Genomic DNA, 18627 nt, shown 5'->3' on the forward strand with positions numbered 1-18627 from the left:
GGGCATTCCTTCATTTTTGTCACCTAAACGGGACAGGAATGGGGAAACTTCGAGGTGTGGGTGTTTCTCCTCTACTGCCTGAGGACCGAGAACATCTGTCCCTGAATACATCCACAGGCCCTTCAGAGTACCCAACACACCCTTTCCCTGAGGCCTTTCAGAAACTCATCTGTTTCAGACCATTCTAGCAGCCTTCCCCCGCAACCAGGCCTTTTCCCATTAATGCTGCGTGAATTAACCTCTAAGACAGAAGGCACTGCTCACTTGTTAGCAGCCACACTACTGTTTGGGCAGAACCTACTGGGGTCTTCCTGCTTTGGCACAGGCCCTGTCTGGGGCTGCCCCAGACGCAGCTCCTGCCCCTCAGTGCTCCCTCCTCCTTGGAGTCTTACCTCCCTGTTGGATCCCTAGGCTAGAGCCCCCTGGAGCAGATTTCACTGACAAACTGCTCAGGAGACCTGGTGGCCTGATACATGAGTGGTCATCCAGGCAAAGAGCTGCATTCTAAGAAAGACGTAACCCTCCTTCTACTTAACGTGCCTTTACTTTCTATTCTGCGCGTGTATTCACACGCACGCACGCGCACGCACACATCCTCGCCTGGGGCTCTTTCAAAAAGGCGTTTTCATGAAGCTCTGTGGTACACAACCGAAATCTAGACTTACGGTTTCAGGAGAGACATTTTCCTTCATATATTTAATGATCTAAGCCAACAGGAAGGATTGGGATTCTCAGAGCCACTGATGACTTGGGCACTGAGCCAGGACAAAAAATACAAGAGGCTACCAGCTCTGCACTCAGTGGCGACAAAAACAGCAGATCAGAAGTGTGTTTCTGGCATTAGCATATAAAGTTCCAGTAAGTTCTCTGCCCTGTGAAATGCGGTACTTGCTCAACACCAGCTCTGGGCCAGCACGCCGGCTGTGCTCCTGGCTGTCTGCCTGTTCCCACGCTCAGTCCCACCCTCCCAAACGCATGTACACCTTTGCATTCAGTTAAACCCTGCTCTCAGGCACACAAAAGAGACCACTTCATTTACAGAAACAAAGACTGGGTTCCCAGAGTCCTAGCAGGACGAGAGCCTCTCAGTCCTGCAGAGAAAAAAATGGACCAAAGGCAAATCATGAATAGAGCTCTGGAAGTAAAGAGAAAGGGACCTCCAAGCTGGAGGGAGGGGCGTAGCTTCCCCACGTCCTGGCCCCAAGGACACCTCTGGAAGCAGCACCGGTTCTGAAGGGGAGCAGAAGAGCGTCCGTTCTCAGTCAGGGTCCGAGTCAGCGTCCGAGGAGAGCTGCCCCTCCACGGTCTCACACATGGCGTCCTGCAGGGATGTGAGCTGGCCCCGGGGACTCATCCCCATGGGCTGGATGACCCTGTGCCTGTGGGAAGAAGGTGGTGGGGATGGGGAAGGGGGCCTAGCAGGCGGAGCAGGGGTCCCCCCGCCGTGGCCTGCTGCTCCCCCAAGCTGCTCCTGTGGCCTGGGGAACCCTGGAGGAGAACTGTCCTGGTCAGGCCTAAATCCTCGCTGCTACCTATACTTTGAGACTTAAGCAGTTTCTTACTGTCTCTGGGCCTCAGTTTTCATCAGTTGAAAAATGAACATAATACTTACCTCAGTCCTAGTCTTCTTTTGCTAGAGAACTTTCTCCAAGACAGAGGATTTCCAACATGAGTAACGCAGTCTTGCCAGAACCTACATCCCACTCTGATCCCACCTCCTCGGCTCGCATGATGGGGCACGGGTGGTCCTCCTCTGTCCTGGCCCAGGCCCTCCGTGCCACGCCACGCACCTGGAAAGCTTGTCAAACATGTTCACCAGCTTCATGGCCTCGTGTTCCTTCTGCTCCTCTGTCATGCCCTCCATGGGGTTGGGAGGCTTTTCCTCGACCCGTCCAGTCACTGGGTTTATGCTGTTTCACGAGAGAGAGGTGTGGGGAATACATTAGTGACTCCAGGACAGGAGGGCTGCGTGGGGTGGGTGGAGTTCCCATCTTCCTGCCTGGGTTTGGAAGGGCAAGAAATTCACTCTCTCGGGTGCAGGGAAGGCAAAGCAGCCGCAGAAGGACCTCCTTCCAGGAGCAGCAGGTCACAGCTCCTGCTGCCTGGACCACCTGGCCCCCTGCATTGTTCAGACCTCTTCACCCTGTGTTCTCAGTGGAACACCCTGGTGTCAGAATGTGCCCTTAAAAGCAGAAGCCTGATTCTGTAAGGGTTTACCCATCGGTCACCCTTATCCCATTCACCCTGCAGCTTCAAATGGGTGTGGTAACAGGGATGGGGCATTGAGTAAGAGTCTCAGCACACACCTGGCCTTGGCTTCCTTGTACTCGTCCGTGTCTGTGTCCTCGTCCTCTGAGTACTGGCCCTCAGGCCGGCCCCCTGCCATGAGGCCCCTAGCAGCCAGGAGGCCGGCGGCATTTCCATAGCCTGTGTACTTGATGAACCGGGGCACTGAAGGGCAGGGCAGAAGTCAGTGTGGAAGCATAGCTGGGGAGGGGCAGGCAGGGGCAGGCCCCCCACTCACCGCTCTCGGAGCACAGGACAAACAGGAACTCGGCTGCCACCCTCTTCACGTCAGTGTCCAGGTGCGTCATGAGGCGAACTAGTTTGTTTCGCAACAGCTCCCCCACCTCAGGCCGGGTCCTCACGTCCCGCAGCGGGGGCAGCACCTGAGGAGGCAGCTGTCTCTCAGCCTGGGCCTGGAAGGACCAGGGTCTCCAACCAGGGCTCAGCCACAGCCCGTCTACCCCATACCTGGGCCTTCAGGAACTTCCTGGCGGGGCGGTGCATGCGGGCACACTCCGTCAGCACGCTCAGCACAGGGGCCACGCTCTCCTTCAGCCTGTGTGTCTGCAGAGGAGCCTCGGTCACCGGACTGGGCCCCCTTACTCAAGGCCGGGGGCCAGGAACCTGCCCCAGATGATCCTGGTGGGAGGCACTTGGGAAGTGGCCCCAGCTGAGGGACCAAGAGCGAGCCGTGGGTGTCTGTATGAGCTTCAAAAAGAACAGGCACAGACCCTAACTCAGAAGGCCATTTGTACGTTTGGGCAACCCCACGTACTTTCCCCACCTTTAAATGAGGGGTGGAAAACAGCATGTTTAAAGTCGTTAACCACCAGCACACAAGACCATTCCCAAAGCACTGAATCTCAGGCCTGCCGTGCTCCAGCCCGCACGACGCCGGCAAACCCCCAGAGAAGCTGGTCAGAGTGCCGGCCAGTCAGCATCCCAGGGTGCAGCTGCAGGGAGCGGGGGGCTGCGGGCTCTCAAGGGCCTGTGGGTCCTCTGAGCGAAACCATGGCACAGCTGACGCTCATCTCGAGGGCTGCTCGTGCACAAGGACATTCTGAGTCCAGGGGCACAGAGAGGGATGGGGAGCGTGGTGGCACTTCAAGGGGGTAGGGGTGGGAGGCTTCTCAGGACTCCTCAAGAGGATTCACAAAGATGTCTAAGAAATGAGTCCTTTGCCAGATTCTGAAAGCACTTTGCCCCTCATCCCTCTCTGTGCCCCTGGACTCAGACTGTCCCTGTGCACGAGCAGCCCTCGAGATGAAGCCCACAGACTTCTCAGGGAGGAAGATCCGGCTTGACCATGACGTGGGAGGAACCGCCCGAATCACACTGGGGAGGTGATCTCCCCTCACCAGTGTGGACAGCAAAAACACAGTGACCACAGTAGCTGCGAAAACCTGGGCCAAAGCCACAGCAGTCCCCCTGCCCACCTGATGAAGACGCTTCTCCATGAAGCTGAGGAGGACACGAATCACATCCATGTTCACCCCTAGGAACTCCAAGGAACCTCCGTGTGGCTCCAGGGCGAGGAGAACATCCAGACACTCGACAGGCAAGTTCCCCAGGAGGTTCACTGCGTGGCTGGGGGCAGATGGAAGGGGCACTTGGTGAATACCGACCCCTGCTGCCAGCTGCTGGGGCCGTAAATGCCGTGAACCAGTGTCTGGGGGCCCAAGCAGCAGAACAAGGTACCAGAGGCAAGAGTGCTACTTCCTGTAAATGCCCAACCCACCACGTATCTAGGTTGAGGCACCACAGCTAAAACTGAGAACCGGCCTAGGCATAGGCCACCAAGAAGGAAAGTGAGGAAGCACACCACCCTATCGATACCACAGCGCCCGCTGCCCCTACCCAAGGCCCCCTGGCACCGTCCTGCCTTGGACTCACACCTCCGATCCTAGACCATAAGTGCTGGAGGGCCCCAGAAACACACTTTTGTCTGGTTCCACCCAGAAGGATGAAGACTCTAAGGCTGGGAACCACCACAGCGACCTGTGAGCAAACCACCCCCATTCCTCCCCACCCCCCCGCATGACAGGCACCCCCCTCACCCGTGGAACTCCTCTGTGCGGTCTCCAGCAGCAGCAACCATCACACAGTGCCGCAGAAGGGTCCCCAAGTGCCGGTATAGAGCAGTGTCTTCCTGACCAGACAGACAGGAGTTCCTGTGAGAGCGCGCCCCACTGGCCCCACTGCTGCCAACTGAGAGTCTACCTTCTGGACACCCCTGCAAGACCTCATGCATTAACAACTATGCTTCTCTACTGCACACCCTGGTGCTTGTCCTCTCCCAGGAGACCTCAAGAGAACTCTCGGTTAAGAAAATCAATGGATCCCCTTGGCACACAGCTGCTCTGTGCTTCAGCCCCACTCAGTCTCACCACGAAGAATCTCACAGCCTCCCCTGCACACCACACAGCCCTCCAGCCAGGCTGCAAGAGCCAGTTATGCTCTCCAACTCCCTCAGAAAACTTCCTTGAGACCGGTCCAAGATAGGTGTTCCCTGCTTCTCTCGACTGGCTAAGCACACCTAATCCAGAAATTTGAAGGAACCCAGCAAAGCAGCATGTGCAGGAAATGTCCAAGCTGTTAAACCCCACCCACAGGTTGAGGTCCGCCCTCACCTCATCCACCTCCCTCTTGATGGAGTCGAAGGTGATGTTGAAAAGCACTTTGAGGATCTCCATGGCTCGCTCAGTCTCCTGGGGAGGCAGGAGCTCAGGGTGCCTCTCGCCCTCAGTCATTCCCAACGTCAGCTCCAGCGCCCTGGTCAGCAGGCGCACTCCCTGCAGCTCCTGAAACAGCTGCTGGCGCACGTCGGTGCGGAGTGCAGTTAGCAAGAACAGAAGACGCAAGTCAAAGAACTGGACGTCGTGCGGGAAGCTGCTCCGGCTGTGCAGTCCGACGCGCTCTGCGAGCCTCACCACTAGCCCCGCCTCTGCTGCCAGGACCTGTGCCCCGGGGCTGCTTAGCACGAGGTTGCACAGGCACTTAAGGGACTCGAGTACGACATCCACGTTCAGCGGCTCAGGGACCGACCCTTGGGAGGCGGAGATGCCAGCATAGCAGGCAAGAGCCTGCAGGCTCCGGCGACTGGTGAAGGAGTCCAGGCAGCTGCGGTCCCTGGACAAGATGCGGATGCTCTGCAGCCAGATAACGCGGCGGGAGGGTGGCAGGCCCTGCTCCAGGACCGAGACAAGCAGCTTCGCCAGTCTCTGCGGGCAGGGAGAAGAGCCGTTCCACCAGGCCCTTCTACCTGGGCCACCCAATCACGCCCCTCCACCTCCGGTGAGCACCCACCTTCCTATCCTCCTGTTGCGCATCATCAAACGTGAAACTCTGGGAGTTCTGCAAAGAAACCCAGAGGCTAGAAGGCACAGGCCTACCGCGTCAGAACCCGGGTTCCGCGGATGGGGGCCTGAGGCCGAAGGCACCTCTATGAACAAATGGCGCCCCAGCCCCACACACCGGCACCCTCGCAACTCCTCAGAGAGTCGGTGCTCCTCCCCGTCGCTCTCCCTTCCACCCTCAGCCCCTTGCCACGCTCACCGCTCTCGCCGCCCCTCCAGCCGGCCACGCGCGCGGGCCCCACCCGGCCCCACCTCCTCTCTGCACGTCCCAAGTCTACAACTCCCGCTCACCTCCCGGTTGTACGCGCGCAAAGCTTCCATAACCACGTCCTCCTCCCCCGTCTCCAAGGCATCCGCAACTGCACGGGGCTCCATGGCACCTCCAGGACCCGATGCCAGGAAGGCCGGAGGCTCCCGGCTTCGCGATTCCGGGCAAGCGTCTGCCCGCCCCGCCCAGGCTCGGCGCGCGGGGGAGGCCGGGACGGGGCGTGCGCGGCGCCGTGGGGCGGGGCCTGGGTTGCGCGCAGGGGAGGCCGGGACCGGGCGGGCGCCGAGCTCTCTGGGTTGCGTGGAGCCTTAAAGGGGCGGGGCCTGGGCTGCGCGCGTGGGAGGCCGGGACGGGGCGTGCGCTGCGCTACAGGGTGTGGCCTGGGCTGCGCGTCGGGGAAGCCGGGACCCGGCGGGCGCAGAGCTCTCTGGTCTGTGTGGCGCCTTAAAGGGGCGAGGCCTGGAACAGCTGGATAGAACTTGAAGACTTTGCTGCCGAGTCAGCTTTGGCCTTAAACTCCGGCTCGGTGATCGTCCGACTTATGGGCCAGAATCGCCCTGAACCGAGCAGTGAGCCTCACTCCTTGGGCTAGGATTCCTGACAGGAGAGGGCCTCAGCCCCGCACCCCTCCATCACACGCACACCAACACCGCTCTTGATGCACAGAACGAATGAAACGTCCAGGGAAAAGTCGAGGTGGAAAGGAGTTTACAACCTCCGGACCACTTGGTTTCTAAACAGATGTTTGAGTGCCTACTGCACGCGAGGAGCCGGGATGCGGGTGAATAGAACCCACAGGTCCCTGCCTTCTTGGCGCTTATGTGCCGGATGTGAAGACTAAAACGGGTAAACAAGACGACGTTAGGCAGCTATAGTGCTGTGATTGAATAAAAAAAGGGGCTTGATGGGCTGCAAGGAGATCTGAAGAAGTGCCAGTCAGTTTTTGCTGAGACCGGAGCCTAGGGAGTGAGCCAGGAAAGGCTCCGAAGGAAGGTTCTGCAAGGCAGGAGTGGCCAGTGCGAGGGTGGGAATGGCCGTGGTGGGAGAGAGAAACATCACTGTTGGAGCTGAGAGAAAAGAGAGACGGGGTCGGGGTGGGGGGAAGGTCAGGATGAAGACAAAGTCTGACTGTGTGCGGTGACTTCCCTGCTGTGTAAGCAGGCACACCTGCTCGTCTGCTTGGGCTGTTTCCTTTTTTGAAAAGCAGAGACGATAAAAGTTTCCATTTCAGTGGATTGTCGAGTACATGACACAGCAATTGCTCCATTACGGTGGGTGGGTAACTTATAATCCATCCACCGGGCAAGAAGGCTTTGTTAAGCATCTACTTTGTCAGGCCCCTTGTCAGCACCGCGTGCAAGGTCAAAAAGCGCTGGCTCCTCCCGTACCCACTCCCCTCACGCTCCCACCCCTCTTCCTGGTTCCTTGTTTTCTTCAGAGGGCTTCACTCCTGCGACTTCTGCACCGCTCGCTCGTTCCAGGCACTGATCTCGTTTGTCCTGCCGGCAGTAACTGGAACCGGGCTTCCCATCGAGTTCGCTCCGGGCCTCAACCCCGGCGGGGTCGCGGCGAGGAGCCTCTTTGGCCCGGGAAAGGCCCGTGTGCTCTTCCCAGTTAGGACCCCGACACCGCCTTAGGCGGGAATGGCTGCTGGAGTGTCTGTGGGCACCATAGTTGCCTCTAAAACCACAAATCATCCAGGAGTCCCGAGAGCAAACGCCAGCCCCATCCCCAAGTCAAACGACGGAAGAAACGTCAGATTTTTCCCGTTCCCACCGCCGAGTCTGTCGGCCAGATCTCGGCCGGAAGTGGGGGGCCTGAGGCGGAAGGGGTGGGGCCGGAAGCCCCTTCCGGCGACTGCGCCACGTCCGAGGAGGCTGTAATCAAGGGGTGACGGACCCTGGGGTCGGAGCTGGACGCGATGGCGGACTGGGCTCGGGGTGAGCGCGGAAGGGCGGAGGTGGATGGCTACGGGGCTCGCCGGGGCCGACTCCGCTGCTCTTAGGAACCGCCTTCGCCTTTCTCCGCGGCACTAGGTGGCGTTGTTGGCAAGACACTGCGGGCGGGCGTAGTTTGGGCAGGGCGGCCAGGGTGCAGCCCGCCGCGCTGTGGATGAGTCGCTGGGTCCCTTTGGGCGCTCCTGCCCAGCTGCTGCGTGAAACTGCGGGGTCCGGATGCCCGCAGTCCCCACCCGTTTCGTCCCTGGGAGATGACTCTGCACGGGACCTCGGCCAGGTCTCCTGGTTGACGGGTCCCTGAGGCTAGACCCCCTCGGAGTGAGAGCTGCGCGTGATAGGAGGGCCCAAGCATGCCTAGTACCCCACTTGCCTTCTGGGAGTCTCTTTTCACCTGCGAAGTGGGATGCTGATGCTTGTTTCGCTGGGCTGTTGTGACTTTTAAGGAATTAAGGGTACAATCGGTTGGTAGGACCTTTACACCTCTTATTTTGGGGTTTGTAAGAATCCATGGTTCCTAGACTGTGCCCGTTTTTGATGAGTCTCCTTGAGGCATCTGGCTCGAGGCAAATACGCACTCTGAACTTTGTGGGAAACAGTTCTCACCAGCCTGATAGGATGGTAATTCTGAATCACCAGGCCCAGCGCCTGTCTCGGGCCAGTTCTCAGCGGGTACCAGGCTCTGGGTGACACACAAGACCCTGTGTGGGATCAGTCTCAAGCCTTGTAAGTCTTACCAGAGCTCATTGGGGTTTATTTTGAGAACAGGTTCTGTGTACCTTGCTAGTGACACCTGCGGAGGGATGGTACAAGTTCTGTCACAGAATGTCTGAAAGTACTGGTTGAACTGAGCCCTTTGGAGGTGCCCGCCCACCCATCCCAGCCTGGATACATGCACAGGACCTGTGCTCACACTGTTGTTTATACAGTCCTCCTCATGTGTGAAGTTGGATCCTGGGTGAGGGTGGGGCCTGCTCAGCAGACACACAGAGGCCGGGTCCCGTTAGATGCCTGACTGGGCCAGATGGGATTGGAGGCCGGAGGCCACAAAGGGCCGAGGTTATAGGGGTCACGGTTCATGAGCGGAGTCATGCTTTCAGCCTCTCTCTCTCCTCACAGCTCAGAGCCCTGGTGCTGTGGAGGAGATTCTAGACCGAGAAAACAAGCGGATGGCTGACAGCTTGGCCTCCAAGGTCACCAGGCTCAAATCGGTCAGTGGTGGTCCTCTCCTTTTGCCTCCACCTGGCATCTGGAGGGGGCGGTCAGCGGGCAGTAAAGACCTGGATGGGTTTCAGGTAGTTCCGTTCTCCTTGTCCCACCTGTGGCATACTCATCTGTGCGAGGCCCAGGTGGCATTTGGATCTTCTGATCTCTGTTGATCTTGTTGGGGGTCAGGTGCTGTTCACTGTGTTTGTCCCGGTCTGACCCTGCCCCCTCTGTGTCCTGACCAGCTGGCTCTGGACATCGATAGGGATGCAGAGGACCAGAACCGGTACCTGGACGGCATGGTAAGGGCCTGCGGTTTGCAAGCGTCACGGTCAGCTCAGCTCCCCACCACCTGCTTTGCAGCCCCCATCTGTGTGTGTGTGTTGCAGAGTCAGTGTCCCTTTGTGACAATGTTGAAATTTCTCCCTCAGGACTCAGATTTCACAAGTATGACGGGTCTACTCACAGGGAGTGTGAAGCGGTTTTCCACAATGGCGCGATCTGGGCGAGACAACCGGAAGCTTCTTTGTGGTATGGCTGTGGGCCTGATTGTGGCCTTCTTCATCCTCTCCTACCTCCTGTCGAGGGCAAGGACGTGAGCCAATGGGAACTGGCTTCTGTGGGTGCCTGGGGCAACCAGGATTTTCCTCTGTCTGGTGTTTTGGGCTCCAGAGAACTTGTTTTCAAAATACTCCTTTGAAATGAGGATCATGGCTTAGGAATGTTTTTTCTGCGTGGTTGGGAGCCTCTAACCCAGTGAGCTCTTGTTAGCTGGTTCTATGTGTGCAAGGGCCCTATCCCTGTGGGGTAGCCTAGGCCCAGCTCCCTCTGCCACCTTGAGCTCTAGAAGCCCCAGCAGTGTTGGGTCCAAGCAGAGCATCTGGGAATCCTGGACACGGCCGCCTGTGAGCAGCAGTCCTTTCATCGGCCCTTGAGGTTCTGAGCGTCTCAAGGCTTCTCTGCACTGTCTTGGTCTGGATGAGGCTGTGTCTGATGTTTGAGCTGCCTGGAGCTGACACAGGAAGGGGGTGTGGCTGTGAAGCTCAAATCACTGCTGTCACCTCCAACTGAGTGTCCTCAGCCCGGAGATTGCAGTTTCTCTGGCCAGGGCTGCTGGTCATCCATGACCCGGAGAGATTCAAAGGTCCTGCTGAGTGGCCTCTTCCTGCCCTCCAGTCCCGCGACTGAAACCAGGCCCTCGGGGATGGGCAGGGGGTGTGGGTGGAGGAAGGGACTGCAGCGCAGGCTGAGGACTTGGGGCCCAAGGCCTGCAGTTTCCCAGCCGTGTGTCCAGGAGCAGAAGCCGATGTTCTCACGGGATTCAGGATCTGCCCAGCACCAGAGGCCTGCTTCCCGGAGACTAGACCTCTGGAGACATGTCCGTCTGACGCTTCAGAGTCAGGCCCGGTGTGAGGCGGGGCTTTTGTCGGGGTACGCGGGAGGTTTCTGGATAGTGACTTTTCTTAGGAACTGTAGGTCACTTTTTGAGGGTTTGTGGGCAGTTTCCACTAAGCTAACCCTAACCTGCAATGTCTGCCCACCTCTCCCTGGGCCCTCAGTGTCCACTTGGTCAGTCCCCTGCTCCTATGGACTGAACTAACAGGCCCAGCCAGACCAGTGGCTTCTTTGTACCTCCCTGTGAGTCCCCGGTGTCCTTGTCTTCCCATAAAAAACGCTTGTAAGAAGTCGTTGGCTCTGTGTCTTTCCTGGTTCCTGTTCCCATCTTCTTGGGTACGCTCCTCACTCTGACCGTCCAGCTGCCCGCACACTCGCGCCGCGTGTGGGGCATCCGCTCCTCTCGCCACCTTGCTCTCTCCTCTGCCCGTGCGGACCTCGCCTTCTGGCCCTGGCACTCTGCCGCTCCTCTTCCTCTCCCTGGTTCCCTGCCCAGCAGGCCCGGCCTCTCCTCAGACGCTTGCCATGGAGCCCTTTTCTCTCTGCTGCACTTGGCTGGGCCCTTGGCCTCCTGAGTGCTCTGCCTGACGGTCACCATTCCTCCAGTGCGTGCTGCTCACACAGTAAGGTTGGCTTGCTTGCCTCTGTGTCCCTGGGGCTTGGGTTTATCTCTGTCCTCCTTGACATCCCTCCACAGGACCCTGTGGCCGTGCCTTGACCCCCGTTGTTTTGTGTACCACGGCTTTGACTTCGCCCTCTGCCCTCTCACAGTGAACCTAGTCACAGGGACTTGTCCACTGGTCACCAGGCTCAAAGCTGCTACCCATAGAGTGTCTCCATCTGGTCACTGCAGGCACAGCAGATACCCCCAGACCTGAACTCCGTGGCCCCTGCCTTTTCTGGGCCTGCTAACCTTGCTTCCTGAGAAAGTGGCTCAGCCAGGGCAGCCCTCCTCAACTGCCCCGCTCCAAAGCAGACCAGGAATTTGGAGTTCGTGTTTCAGGGTGGTCTTTTCTGAGGAAAGTGAAAGTTGTTCAGTCGTGTCCGACTGTTTGTGACCCCATGGACTGTAGTTCATGGAATTCTCCAAACAAGAATACTGGAGTGGGTAGCCTTTCCCTTCTCCAGGGAGTCTTTCCATCCCAGGGAACGAACCCAGCTCTCCTGCACTGCAGCCAGGGTCTCTACCGACTGGGCTGTCGGTGAAGTCCCTTCTCTCAGGAGGACTTCGCCATCTCTGCTGTGTGGTTTGCCTCAGGTTGCCGTCTGTGCCTCCCTGCTTCTCCATCTCTGTGACTCTGTAGCCTTCCCAGCTATTCGGGGTCTGGGTGTTTGTTTGTCATTGTGTTAGATGAACAGCTGAAGCGGGCATGGAGCTCTGCTGTGCTGTGTCAGGAGGGTTTCCTGTGGGGCCTTCACCCTTCTCAGCCCTGTACACTGAGCGCCTAGTCCTGTGGGTGAGTGGGGTTTGCTGACGTTGAGCCCGAGACTATAAAGCAGAGAAGGACTTGAGGACCTTCGGGGTCACGTGTGGACAGACAGCCAGGCTCTATCCCTTAAGTCAAAGACAAGGCATTTAGCAAGAAAAACTCGAAATAAACAGCATCAAAGTAAACATGGCCTTTGGTGTTTCCATTTCTGTGGGGGCTTCAGAAAGGTTTGTCTGGAACTGACCGTGATCTACAAGCTGGCCACAGGCACTGGTGGTCTTGACTCTGCTGCTCACACATCCCCCTGGACAAGCAGATGTGGGCTTGACAGTTCCTGCTCCTGGACCTTTGTTTGCCCAGGTTCCTGTGACTCAGATGGAAAGATGATAGCATTACTGCGTCAGGATTGGGGGAATATATGTGAGTACTTAGAACAAGTAGCCTGACACAGTCACAGCTCAGTGAGGGCCAGCAGTTGTCATGTCCTTTGTATAGCTGCCGGCACAGGTGCAACAGGGCTGCCTGCTCAGGGCTGGGGTGAAGATCAGAATCATTCCTCAAGGCTGGCCCTGGACTCCAGGGTGCCCTCTGGAAACACCTCTCTTCATCCCCGCTCAGACACCCCTCCCTGCCCACACCCTGCTGTGCTCCTGGGCTTGATGCATAGCAGACCACCTTCAGGTGTCGCCGCAGGGGACTCTGTCTCATGGGGACCCCTTGTGTTTGAGACAGAGATGGTTCTCTCTGCGCTAGGATGTTAGTTACAGCCTTTTGGAGGCAGGCTGGCACTACCACCCCCTGCAAGCTCAACACAAATCTGCAGGTGGTTGCAGAATGTGAGCTGAGGGCCCACCTGGCCTCACTGCCTTGCTGTGTGTCGAGCTCACTCACAGTGTGGTGGCTGATGGGAGGATGAGCAAAGAGAAGGGGGTTGTCCAGGCAGAAACCCTTTGTATGTTGTGTGGCCTGGCTTCAGAAGTCAATAACAGCAGCATGATTATTCAGGATGGTCACAGGCTCTATTCTAGAATCCAGGGGAGGGGCACAGACTCCATGTCTCAGCAGGGAAGAGTTAGTCTCACAGGGAGAAACCACCTGGAGAGACCTTCTGGAGGATACAACAGAGCGTGGAGGGCAGGGATGAAGGCAGAACGAGCCCTCCTCTCGGCTCAGACCCCGGGCCCTGGAACTCGACATGGGATGGCGTGATCGCCTATGGGGGCCTCTTTCTGGAAAAGCTGGATCCTCCCCCAAGAGAAGACCATTGCTGGTAGAATCCATGATTTTATTATATATCTGGGCACAGCAAGAAACAAGGTTAGCAAATGGGAACGCATAGAAAAAATAACTGATTGCAATTGGCTAAACGAGCGTGCTCTGCCCTCCAGGGCTGGGCCGGCTGCAGCCCTCAGCTCGGGGCATCTCTTAGTGGGGCGATGTGCAGAGACTTCCAGCGTGGGGGTGGGGCCGGGGCTAGTCCACATCCACGACCAGGGGCGTCATGTAGTCAGAGTGTTTGATGCCGAAGGAGACAACAGGGGCGCAGGGCCTGGTCATCGTCACCTGGGAGAGGAGAGGCGGTAAGGAGCCGGCACCGCTGCCCCACCCCACAGGCTCTGCCCTCACTGGCTGGGGCTGCTGACAGTGGTTTTGCTGTACCCCCGAAACCCTGGGCCAAGGTGACCAGCAGGAAGTCCACTCTGCCAGGCATGACTGCAGAGCCTGGGTGTGGTGCGTGCTCGGCAGCACTCGCCGTCCTGTGTCTGGGGGTCTGGGAACCCAAGCCGCCAGCGGGGGAGAAGGCTGCTGCTGCCTGCGCGAGCCCTCAGGGTGCCTGGCCTCCATGGCCCTTGCCGGCTCGCAGGCCCTTCCCCGCACCACCCTCTGGGCCATGCCGCCCCTGCCTGCTCCCACCCCACCCGTCTGGGCCGTGCTCTTGCCAGACCTTCTCGGGGCTGTGGGCTCCTGGTCCTGGCTTTAGGGTCTTGTCCCCTGGAGGCTCCACCCGGGCAGCCATGGTATACTGTGGAGCCTTGAACTTAGTCACCTGCACGTCAGTCTGGTGGTAGGCCGCGGGACCTGGGGTCTGCAAGGTGAAAGAGGCTCAGACAGGCTCGGCCTGCCCGAGTGTGGGGCCTCCGAGGGCAGGGGCTGGCATCAGACACTGGGTTTCAGGCCCCGAGTCACTGTGTGTGTGTGTGTCTGGGGCCGCCTCTGGCTGCAAACGATGGCCATACCGTGGGGCGACAGTCCAGTGCTGCGGGCCCGTCTCCGTGTGGACGTCACCCTCTCTTCAGCCTCACCATGGCAGTGACACCCCAGTCTGTGCCAGTCCCAGGCTTTCCCTGCCATAAGTGTGTGTGAGAGAGGCCCCTTCCCAACCGGGGACTCAAGGGCCACGGGCTGGGCTGGTGAGATCGGCAGTGCCATGATGCCAGGCACCCAAGCAGCTCAGGGCCCTTGTGCTGGCTGTTTCTGGAGCCAGAGCCCTCCTCCCCCAAATACGTCACAGCTCATTTTTCGCCTCTGCCCAGCTGCTTCCTGCGTGCTGCGCTGTCTCAGACTCTCCTCGCCTTTCAGGCAGCACCCACACACCCGCTGCTTTCATCACTGCTCAGCACTGTCAGCCTCCTGGCCAAGTCTTAACCTCTTTCCTCCTTGTCCACCATCTGCCCCTCCTCACCTCTGGAATGTAGCCCAGTGAGGGTGGGGCCAGAGAGGCAGCAGGCTCCCAGAGGAGGAAGAGCTTCGGAGTTTCGGGAGGATGGGGGTCAGGCCGGTAGGCCCTGGGTTCTAGGGGAAGGGGCCAGATGGGCCATCTCTCTAGGGGGTAAGCAGTGCTGTGCCCCAGCCAGGTGCCCCTTGCCTTGTGCAGGTCGTCGCTGAAGCTGCCCAGCTTGCTGCGGCCCTTGATGGAGAAAGAGGGCTGGGAGACCTTGCCGACGGTGTGGGGGCCCATCACCATGGGCAACATGTAGGCTGCGGGGCCTGCAGATGTACCAGCGTCGAGTCTCAGGCTGGACGGGGCCCTGTGCCCGAGTCTCCACTGGCTTCTTCCCTGGGCTTTCCGCCTCCACGAGACCAGCCGTCAGGGTGGCGCCCCCCACCCACCCTATCAGGGCCCCCAACCCAGTCAGCCATGGGCCACCGAGGCTGCTGCGGACCTGGGGTGCTGTCCACTCGGAAGGTCTTGGTTCGGGCAGAAATGGAGTGGCTGGGCGCCGAGTCGAACACGTGCTTGGTAGATTTCTCTGGAAAGTAGTCTCCTGGGATGGGGTGGGGGGAAAATGTGGTTGCTGGAGGGTAAGGGTGATCCTACAGATCAAAACCGATGCCTGGCGCTGGTCAACTCAAGGAGGACCCCCAACGTGGCAGGTATGGGGCCCAGAGGCCCCAGTGAGAGGCAACCGTGGTTTTGCAAGGGGTGTCTGGTCTGAAAACTCTGGTTGCAGGAGTTAGAGAGGGGCCTGGAGAGCGAGTCTGATGTGAGCCTGGTGTGGTGACTCAATCAGACAAGGAAGGCCCTCAATCAGAGTTGGGCACCAGAGTCTCAGAGGCTGCACTGGGTCCCAGCTCCCCACTAGGCCTGACATTGCCCTGTTGTGAGGAGAAGGTGGGTTGGGAGGGTGAGGACGGCTGCACCCCTCACATGCTCATGCCTCTAGGTTTGCAGAGGCCACCAGCAGGCTTGGGCAGGGCTGGGGCTGAGCCAGGGGCCCTCACCAGGGCCGGGGGTCAGTGTGGTCTTTGTGTGGTAGCGCCCCAGGATGGAGTAGGCGGGGCCGAGGTCCTTGCCAGTCCTCAGTATCTTGGGGTTCACGCTGTAGCGGGGCCCTGGGGAGCAGTTCTCTGCCAGGAGCATGGGAGCCCCACGGAAGCTGTAGGCTGGTGCACGCAGCTTGGTGGGCGTGTGCTTCACAAAGCCTGTGGGGCAGGGGTTCTGAGCGGCCTGGTACCAGACCCTGCGCTTCCCCCCAACCCCCCACTGACCCTAGAGGAGTTGATGGGCTAGGAGTGAGAGAGGAGCCCAGGCCCACCGCAGGCCCACCCCAGACCTGGCTTCTGCTTCCCCTGCTCCGCCCTCCCAGAGGCCCAAGGGCTTACCCGTGGTGGGTGGAATCAGGTACTTGGGTCCAGGGCTGCTGTAGAGGGCCATGATGGGCCCCCGGGGACGATGGGGCCTCCAGGAGCCCACCCATACCTCCTCCGCCATGACTGGTTCTGTCCACGGATGGGAGGGTGACCGAGTGCTGGAGGGCCTGGGCCCTCCCAGCCCCGTCACTGCCTCTGCCCACACTGGCGGGCAGCAGTGCAGGCACTGTGCCTCCTCAGTGGGGTCTCGCCTTGGGGCCCAGACCAAGGATCACTTGGGGCCTCTGCTTAGAGCAGTGGGTTGGCTCTGCCGCACCCACCCCCGAGAGGAGGAGCATCAGAGCCTCGCAGACAAGCCCATGAAGCTGTCTTAGCGCTCGTGGACCTGCCCGCAGCGGCTCTGAGGGGGTCTGGGCAGGCTCCTCCTGCCCAGAGGACCCTGAGTGTGGCTGGGTAAGGAGCAGTGGGCAAAGATGGGGAACTTCTCGCATGAGGCTTGCCCTGGGGTCGGGAGGGGCCGCTCTGGAGGGGCCCTCACCTCTTTGGTCTGGGAGCAGCACTCAGAGCGACCAGTGGACTGAGCCTTCTCAGAGGCGGTCCTGTCGCACCAGCCTTGGTGCCAGGGTGTTCCAGAAAAGGAGCATGGAGAGGGAGGCTTCCTCTCTCCCCCTGGGGGCATCAAGAATTGGGGAGGTGTCCCTGCCTCTGAGCTCTAGAATGTGGCTCTGTGCGATGGTGGATTCTAGATCACTGTCTATGTGATGGAGACAATGGCCTCAGCCCGCGGGACCTCCACCCACACCGTGCCTGGCTCAGGACCAAGACTTTGCTTTGCTCCTCTTTGCAGGGTTCAGGGTAGAGTGCAGAGGACAGGCAGGGGACTGCGAGGGCTGGGACCAGCACAGCGAGGCAAGGAGTAAGGTTGTTAGGGGCAGAGCTGAACCTGCTCAATCCTGTCCCCAGTTGAGACTGCTGAGCTGGGGAAACTGAGGCACAAGAAGGCTGTTGGGGGTCCAAGGACCCAGGAAAGGGCAGGCCTGCCCTGGTTTGGGGGCAGGTGTTGGCGTGGGGAGCTGCTGAGGGGCCTTCCTGTGACACTGCTTGCCCCCCACCATGCGGGCTGCGCCCACCGTTGGACCTTGAGCGTCCTCACTCGCAGAATCCTCCTGGGGCTCCAGCTGGGACTCTGTCTCTTTCCTTGAGGAACTTCTCAACCCCTGGACCCATGGCCTGTGTATAATGTGCACATGTATCGTCTCGAAATGGTGACCCTCAGACGTAGAGCGCCCCCACCCAGCCTGTGCCCTCAGCCCTGGCCACTGCCTCTCTCTGGGGCTCTCTGCTGCTCCTTGCTCTGAGCCCCTGCCCCTGCCCCTGCGTCTGCCTCTGCAGACCTTCTTGTGTCCGACGCCTTCCTGCGTCTGCCTGTCTGCCTACACGGTGGCTTGCTTTGTCTACTTCCTTACAAGGGTGTCTGCCTGGACTTGTGTTGGTGGGTCCGCCCTCTATGTGGGGTTACTTACACATGTGTGCCCCACTCACATGACCCTGTTCATGGGGGTCTGTAGTGTCCCTGAGGGTGGGGAGAGACAGGAGCCAGAGCCTGAGCTACAGGAGGCTTTATTGGTTGGGTGACTTGAGGGTGAATTCACGCCGAGGGAAGTGGTAGGGGTGTTGTCTTCGTGGCTGCTTGTGTAGCTGGTCCTATGGCTGCTTGGAGCCACGCCTGGGGTCCACTAGGCATCGTCCTGACTGCCCAGCACTTGCACCTGGAAGGCAGACATGTGTGGGCCAAGGGGCCTGGCGGTTCCATGCCCAGGGATCAGTAACTGGAGAGCCACAGCCCCATCAGGCAAACAGGCCCAGGCCAGCCTCTGCACGTTGCAGCCAGCCCCCTCCCAGCAGCTGGGGAAGCAGGGTGTGTGCGTGCGTGTGCGTGCATGTGCGCAGAGGTGAGCATGTGCGTGCGCATGTATGTGCAGGTAGGGGGAGGCTGAGGGCTGATGTGGGCAGGGAGGTCTGGGATGTCCACCTCTGCCGGCGGAGGTAGGTGAAGGTGTCTGTGGGATGGTGGGGCATGGGATTGCTATACTGGGTGCGCGATGAGGGCCTAAGGAATAGGGCTGTGGGTCCTGCCAGGTTTGCAGCCCTTAGGGAATGGGTGCCCCCCGCCCCGGCCGCAATACCAGCAGCTTGACCAGCTCCGCCTTGTGCATGGGCTGTAGGCCGTCTATGCAGGACTTGAGCTCGGCTATTGCTGCCTTGGCATCTGCATTGATGTTGTACTTGCTCAGGGGCCCCTCATAGAGCTCCTCTGTGGACCCCACCAGCAGCGTTTGCAGGAAGTCCATGAAAAGCTCTTCGCTGTCCTCCCCCGTGGCCAGCCCTGTGTTGTGGGGGTGAGATGATGCCAGGCCAGGACTCTTCCCGACCCCAGCCCCAGACTTCCCACCTCCAGCCTCAGTGGTTCTCCAGACCCTCCCCATCAACGCCCACCCCTCCTGCCCCAGATTTTCCTCCGCAACATCCCCCAACTCCACCTACCCTCAGACCCCTCCTGTCACCCTAACCTCAGCTGCCTCTTTTCACCCTGGGCTCCCTGGCATCACTGAGGAAGGAAAGCCAAGCCTCTGATGTGG

General features: G+C 59.4%; 4 protein-coding genes across 4 annotated transcripts in view; 1 reads left to right on the plus strand and 3 right to left on the minus strand.

Annotated features, from left to right (window-relative positions):
* Positions 1–667: 667 nt before the first annotated feature.
* On the minus strand, positions 668–7734 carry RIC8A (RIC8 guanine nucleotide exchange factor A). The gene is made up of 10 exons (XM_069565299.1): positions 5934–7734; positions 5593–5640; positions 4917–5507; positions 4344–4435; positions 3723–3873; positions 2755–2850; positions 2525–2669; positions 2307–2451; positions 1791–1910; positions 668–1379 (listed from the first exon to the last, which is right to left on the minus strand). The coding sequence occupies exons 1-10, from the start codon at positions 6015–6017 to the stop codon at positions 1259–1261; spliced, it is 1593 nt and encodes a 530-aa protein (XP_069421400.1). The 5' UTR covers positions 6018–7734; the 3' UTR covers positions 668–1258.
* BET1L (Bet1 golgi vesicular membrane trafficking protein like) lies at positions 7349–12081 on the plus strand. Its single transcript, XM_069565310.1, has 4 exons — positions 7349–7850; positions 8985–9076; positions 9317–9373; positions 9503–12081. The coding sequence occupies exons 1-4, from the start codon at positions 7832–7834 to the stop codon at positions 9668–9670; spliced, it is 336 nt and encodes a 111-aa protein (XP_069421411.1). The 5' UTR covers positions 7349–7831; the 3' UTR covers positions 9671–12081.
* A 1288-nt stretch (positions 12082–13369) lies between these two features.
* Positions 13370–16109, minus strand: CIMAP1A (ciliary microtubule associated protein 1A). Its single transcript, XM_069565314.1, has 6 exons — positions 16001–16109; positions 15620–15820; positions 15061–15162; positions 14763–14884; positions 13842–13982; positions 13370–13459 (listed from the first exon to the last, which is right to left on the minus strand). The coding sequence occupies exons 1-6, from the start codon at positions 16107–16109 to the stop codon at positions 13370–13372; spliced, it is 765 nt and encodes a 254-aa protein (XP_069421415.1).
* A 1539-nt stretch (positions 16110–17648) lies between these two features.
* Positions 17649–18627, minus strand: part of SCGB1C1 (secretoglobin family 1C member 1) — a 1411-nt gene continuing 432 nt past the window's right edge. The window contains exons 2-3 of the mRNA XM_069565315.1: positions 18175–18374; positions 17649–17757 (exon numbers count right to left, since the gene is read on the minus strand). Of these exons, the coding sequence (XP_069421416.1) occupies positions 17725–17757; positions 18175–18374 (233 nt within the window). The 3' untranslated portion in view covers positions 17649–17724. The remainder of the gene's footprint in view (positions 17758–18174; positions 18375–18627) is intronic.

The sequence above is a fragment of the Ovis canadensis genome, chromosome 21 (assembly GCF_042477335.2).
Source record: "Ovis canadensis isolate MfBH-ARS-UI-01 breed Bighorn chromosome 21, ARS-UI_OviCan_v2, whole genome shotgun sequence".
NCBI classification, from domain to species: domain Eukaryota; kingdom Metazoa; phylum Chordata; class Mammalia; order Artiodactyla; family Bovidae; genus Ovis; species Ovis canadensis.